The sequence below is a fragment of the Argiope bruennichi genome, chromosome 11 (assembly GCF_947563725.1).
Source record: "Argiope bruennichi chromosome 11, qqArgBrue1.1, whole genome shotgun sequence".
Classification (NCBI taxonomy): domain Eukaryota; kingdom Metazoa; phylum Arthropoda; class Arachnida; order Araneae; family Araneidae; genus Argiope; species Argiope bruennichi.
Genome location: NC_079161.1, coordinates 40207345 through 40213413, shown reverse-complemented (window position 1 = coordinate 40213413; position 6069 = coordinate 40207345). Strand labels below are relative to the sequence as shown.

Below are 6069 nucleotides of genomic sequence, written 5' to 3'. Positions count from 1 at the left end.
ATCATTCATGGCAACTAGAAGATATTGGGAAACTTAACATCTTGTGATATTTTTTTTAATCATATATATATATATATATATATATATATATATATATATATATATATATATATATATATATATATATATATATATATATATATATATATATTATTCTCAAAAGAGGTCGATTTCAAATTACTTTACTTATTAAAATGTAAGGTACACAAAAGCGAAAAGTAAATGCAATTCTTTAATTAAACTGTGATCAACTTTTTTCCAAGCTAAAAATATTTTATTAAGGAGTATTTTGATTCAATTATTAATGATGTCACTAAAAAAGATTAATTTGATTATATTTATAACATTACATAAATATAACCAATACTTTTGCAGCATTTTTTTTTTTTAAACAAGACTAAATTTACTAAAATGAGATTTTCAAGAAATTAGAATACTTTATATTTTCTCCAACTAAATTTAAATGTTTTAAATTCATACAGATTTCCTTAAATATTATTAATACTACAGTTGCTTGGATTTTAATGTGATATTTTTTCGAGAATAATTAACTAAAATAGTTAATTAAATTAGTTCCCATAGTTAAGGCATATACAATGTAAATCCATTAAAGTTCTCTTTCCCCCATAAATAATTAAAATATTATCACTTTATTAATAATTTGATTATAACAAATAAATAAATAAATAAATCAAATTTCATGACGTTAGAGCTTTAGGCTCTTATCTAAATTAGTTCAACTAATTTTAATCTTTCTCTTAAACTTAAAAATTATAATTGCTATTCCAAATAATGATGCGGAGGTGCTCGTGACCACTTTGTCACACCGCCGAGATTCAAAATAACACAACCTTGCAGTTGTAATGTGATATTGATATTTAAGTTTGCCGCTTTCGTTTCATGCATATTTTGCGTCATTATTTCAATATTCCTAAATTTTATGCAAATAATTTTTTTACATGTGTTGGCTAAAAAAAATTTCAAACTAAAAAAATATGTTTACCTTGTTGTGTAAAATTCAAATTAAAAAAATATGTTTACCTTGTTGTGTAAAATTCAAATTAAAAAAATATGTTTACCTTGTTGTGTAATTGTTTCTCTGCATTTCTTACTTAAAAAATGTTGTTTACTATTCATGTGTGAATTGTATACCTTCTAAATCACAGATTATATGGATTTAAAAAAATTTTGAAATTGGTATTTTAACATTTTATAGCTGTAATTAATTTCTTTCCGATAAAATACTTAAAAGTTTTTGTTTTTAATTAAGTTAAACTGACTTAAGAAGTTTTCTTTTTGATATATAGATGGCGGCAGTAGTCACTTCGAAATGACTTGGTAGTGCCAATTTCGTTATACATATTATTTTTACTCTTTTGAACAATTAATTAAATAGAAAACAAAATGTAAAATTTACAAGGTAGACAATTTTAATTTGTTTTTAAAATGTCTAATGAGCTTTAGAAAGAATTTTTTATTAAAATAATAATTTGGGAATTTTTTAATAATAAAATAAATTGTTAAAGAATTTTTTTTTTTAAAAAAATATTTTTTTCTTTGTTATATAATTAATATTTTTTTTTGTGTTTGTATTTAAAAAATCAGGATCCGCGATCAACTTGTGAATTATATGCTTTCAAATTCTCAATATTATTCTAACTGGAATTTTTAAATTTTATCCCTATGAAACTTCTATCCTATGAAAAACTTTAAACGTAATTTTTATTCAAATTGATGTGACTTAAGAAGTTTTTATTTCGATATGTAGATGGCGGTAGCAATCACTTCGAACTAACTTGCTGATATCAGCTTCATTATACATGCTACTATTATTCTTTTAAGTTAAGTGATTAAATAGAAAATAATGACAAGGCAGATTATTTTAATTTGACTTCACAAATGTCGAATGAGCTTTAGAAAACGAACTTTTAATTAAAACATTTTATTGATAAATATTTCCCCCATTGCAGGATAAAATAAATTTTTTACCGATTCTTAAAAAAAAAAAAAATTCTTGTTATATTATTAATATCTCTCTGAGTTTGTGTTTAAAAAGAAGGATGCATATTTCACTTATGAATATGCCTTCAAAATTTCAAGATTACCACTAAAGTCGTTACACAAACAGCAAGCAATTTTCTCCTATGAGCCTCATTTTATAAAGTTTATCTAAGAAAGGCGCTGAAGTTTAAAGAATAATCTATAAAATTTTACACTTAATGACAAATAATAAACGATTTTATTATAGTTTCTTGGACTTAATTGGGTTTATTTGATAGCAATGATTAAAAAATTTCTATATCAACAAATGATAGCAATAATTAAAAATGAACTAAATTAAAAAATTTAAGCTCACTTAATTTTACCTTAACATGTGATAAATTTTCGCATGCTATAATTATATTGCTTGAAACTAAACGGGAAATTTCGGGTTAATGATAGTGATTATAACCTGGAAAATGTTTAGAACACAGACGTTCTACAATGTCTTTGCAGGAGCTGCCCTTATTTGTTGTAGGAAAATGAATGAAAGTACGGTTACAGTACAAGTGTAATAAAATGTAGGGTTTTTTTTTTTTTAAATTTTTTTTAATTTTATTTTAAATTTAGGACAATGCAAAAAACAAATTTTGAAAGATAAAAGTTTTGGAAGATAGGATCACCAATTTACGTTATAAATCATAGCAATTACTGATTTGGCGATGATTGAAACTATTTTCGCTGTTAATTTTACTATTAATGAAGATAGGCAAAATTGCATCAACCAGCAAGCAGCCGTAGATCTCCCAATGAGTTAAAAATGAAGGAACCATTCACTTGTATTTCTTCTAACACTTCCATCGAATGAGATATTGAACTGAAAGGCTTAGTTTTAATGACGGAAGATAAGATTAGATCACCCAACAAAAATCTAATTTTGAGCAGTAGATCTTCCAAATGGTTAAAAATGGATTAGCTATTCATTTGTGTTTTCTCTGAAACTTCCATCGAATGAGATACTGAGCTGCTAAGTTTAGTTTTAATGACAGAAGATAAGATTAGATCTCCTAGCAGATAGTCTAATCTTGAGTCGTAGATTTTCTATTGAGTTGAAAATAAAGGAACCACTCATTTGTGGTTCCTCTAAAACTTCCATCGAATGAGATATTGATCGATAGATTTATTGTTAATGAAAGAAGATTAGATCACCTAAAAGGCAGTCTAATCTTGAGCCATAGATCTTCCAACGAGTTAAAATGGAAAGTGCTAATTTACGTCTCCTCTAAAATCGATGTCGAAAGAGATTTTGACTGATAGGTTTATTGTTAGCGAAGAAAGACAAGAGTAGATCATTTGGCAGGTAATTTAATCTTGAGTCATAGATCTCTCAGTGAGTTAAAAATGGAGTGAACACTTATTTGTGTTTATTTTAAAATCACCTTGGAAAGAGAATTTGATGGATAAGTTTACTGTTATTAAAAAAAGATAAGATTAGGTTACCTAGCAGGAAATCTAATTTATCCATAGATCACCCAGTGAGTTAAAAATGCAGAATGGGAGATACGATCTCATTTTTTCTCTAAAATCATCATCACAAGAGAAGAATTTGAAGAATAAATTTATTGTTAACGAAAGACGAGATTAGATCACCTAGCAGACAGTCTAATCTTGAGCCATAGATTTTTTTAATGAGTTAAAAGGGAGAAAATACTTTCTTGGTCATCCTGTAAAATCGCTGTCACGAAAGAAAATTTTTGATTTCAAAGTTTGAATCAAAAGTTAAATATGAGATAGGATCTAACAGAGAAGTTTGTCATTCAACTCTTGAAACATATTGAAGAATATTCTTCGTCTTTTTTAACATCAAAATCAGACCATTTTAAATAAATAATATTTTATTAGCAAGAATGATTAATGAAGGTACACAGTTGTCAAAGAAACACACCAAATATTACAGGCGAAATACAGTAGTTTAAGTAAAAGATAATACACATTTTATTTTACAGTCGTTTAACAGTTAATATTTGATATAATGAAGTAAATGAAAGTACTGCTACTCTATTTTAGAAATGCAGAAAAAAATCAACTCAGTCCTTATAATTGTTTTAAAAATGGGTAACATAATATTTTTTATGGATACAAAATGATATTTACAAAATTTTCAAATCATCACCTTTGAACAAAATTGAATAATAATGAATTTATTATTTTATATAATCAAAGAATTTTAATAAATTATTATTATTATTCTTTAAAAAATACACAATATCTGTTCACTTTATTTAAATTGCATATAAGTAAAATTCTATAAAATTTTATATTATTGCCATGAAATTTTTATCACAATTGAAACATGACAATTAAAATAATAATTCTGAGAAAAATTGCATTACATTGGATAAAATATATTAAAGAACAGCAATACAAGAAAATATACAAGATGAAATAAGATGCTTTGTTTTCGAAAGCATGAAATGAAGCAGAAAGTACTGGCACCACACATGAAATGCTTGTCCCGCTTGATTAACTAAAATCTAACTACATAAATGATAGTTTATTGGAATATTCTCCAAACCAAACAAGTCTTTACATTTATCTGATTTTTTTTTAAGTGCATGTGCAAAATTTATCAAATAGCAAAACAATAAAATAATTATTATTTCAGTTATAAATATGATTAAATATACAAATACTTTTTACTCCAAAATCGTTTGATGTTTTTATTTAATTAGGACTTTAGATATAAATGAATTATTCTTTACTTTAGCAAAACATTTATTCTTCAATTATTTTGAGAAATAAATTCATATATTTCGTTAGACCATAATTGCAATCGACCGTAAGTTCTCAGAAAAACGGTAAATGTGTAAATTTACAATCCAAAAATCGTTTGCATCGCAGATGAATTTCGGCAAAATATTTTAATTACATTTTTTTTTAAAAATGTGGATTTTTATTTTTAACAAAAATTGATCTTCAGTCATTTATTGCACCCAAGATATGGAATTTTTTTTCTATGTTAGAAAGGCTATACAACAGTAATGGATAGATAAGTCGAAGATTCAATAAAAATTATACAATGATATCATTATGTGGCAACACTTATAATCGTAAAAGTGTTGCCAACTAATAAATAGATATCCTACAATCATAATTTGTCCTCATTTGTTTCACATTATTGAAAGGTATAATTTTCTAGATCGTCTGCATGGTTATATGCAAAATTCTCATAAGTAGATTGATTCCAAATGAAACATTTTCAGCTTTAATCACTGATTTAAACGAATTGATGACAGATTTATTAATGCTGATTGCTCGTTGATATCAAATGCCATATTCTCAAGGAAAGGAACATTTTTACAAAAACAGCAACAATAACTGCTGTCTCAAAACAACATAATTAAAATTCCAACAGTCTGTTACTGATTGCTTGTTGGTATCAAGCGCCATTTTCTCAAGGAAAGGAACATTCTTTTTATAAAAATGACATACATTTGAGAAAAGGATATTCATTTTCTCTCTAAACTTATTGGAAAAATTAAGTTCCAACAGTCTTCGAATTCAACGCAAAAGCAACGATGGATGTTTATCAGTCACAAGAAATGGAGACTTTCTTGTAAAAGAACCGTGATAGTCAGATGGACGTTGTTCTATCAGAATCTTTGTCATTGTAGGCCTGAAGAGCATGCAGTTTGGCTCGTTCTACTTCTTCTTTGTCAGGGGGATTGGCAGTGAACAAGTATTCGTATATCAATCCTGCAACTACCCCACCAAGGATTGGACCAACCCAGTAAACCTGGAAAGAAAGACAGATTAATAATGTAGCCAGTGGAAAGTTTTGTTTAAAATGTATTAAACAAAAACCAAATGTGCCTTTATAAAAGTAGGGATGTAATATTTTCGAATGTCACGAATTTTGATCTTGCATCTATATTAAGATTCGTAGATTTTTTTTTTTGAAAGTAAAAAAATTATTTTTTAAAAATAAATACAAAATGCTATATTTTAACATTAAGCAAACAATTTCATACAATTCACATAAAAATAAATATTTAGAAGAAGATTGTTGAAACAAAATAAAAGACAAAA

The 6069-nt window shown here is 26.1% G+C and overlaps 1 protein-coding gene across 1 annotated transcript in view; it reads right to left on the bottom strand.

Moving 5' to 3' along the window:
* Positions 1–3887: 3887 nt before the first annotated feature.
* The window catches only part of LOC129957258 (aquaporin AQPAe.a-like), a 52692-nt gene continuing 50510 nt past the window's right edge, over positions 3888–6069 (bottom strand). The window contains exon 3 of the mRNA XM_056069511.1: positions 3888–5776. Coding sequence (XP_055925486.1) covers positions 5615–5776 — 162 coding nt within the window. The 3' untranslated portion in view covers positions 3888–5614. The remainder of the gene's footprint in view (positions 5777–6069) is intronic.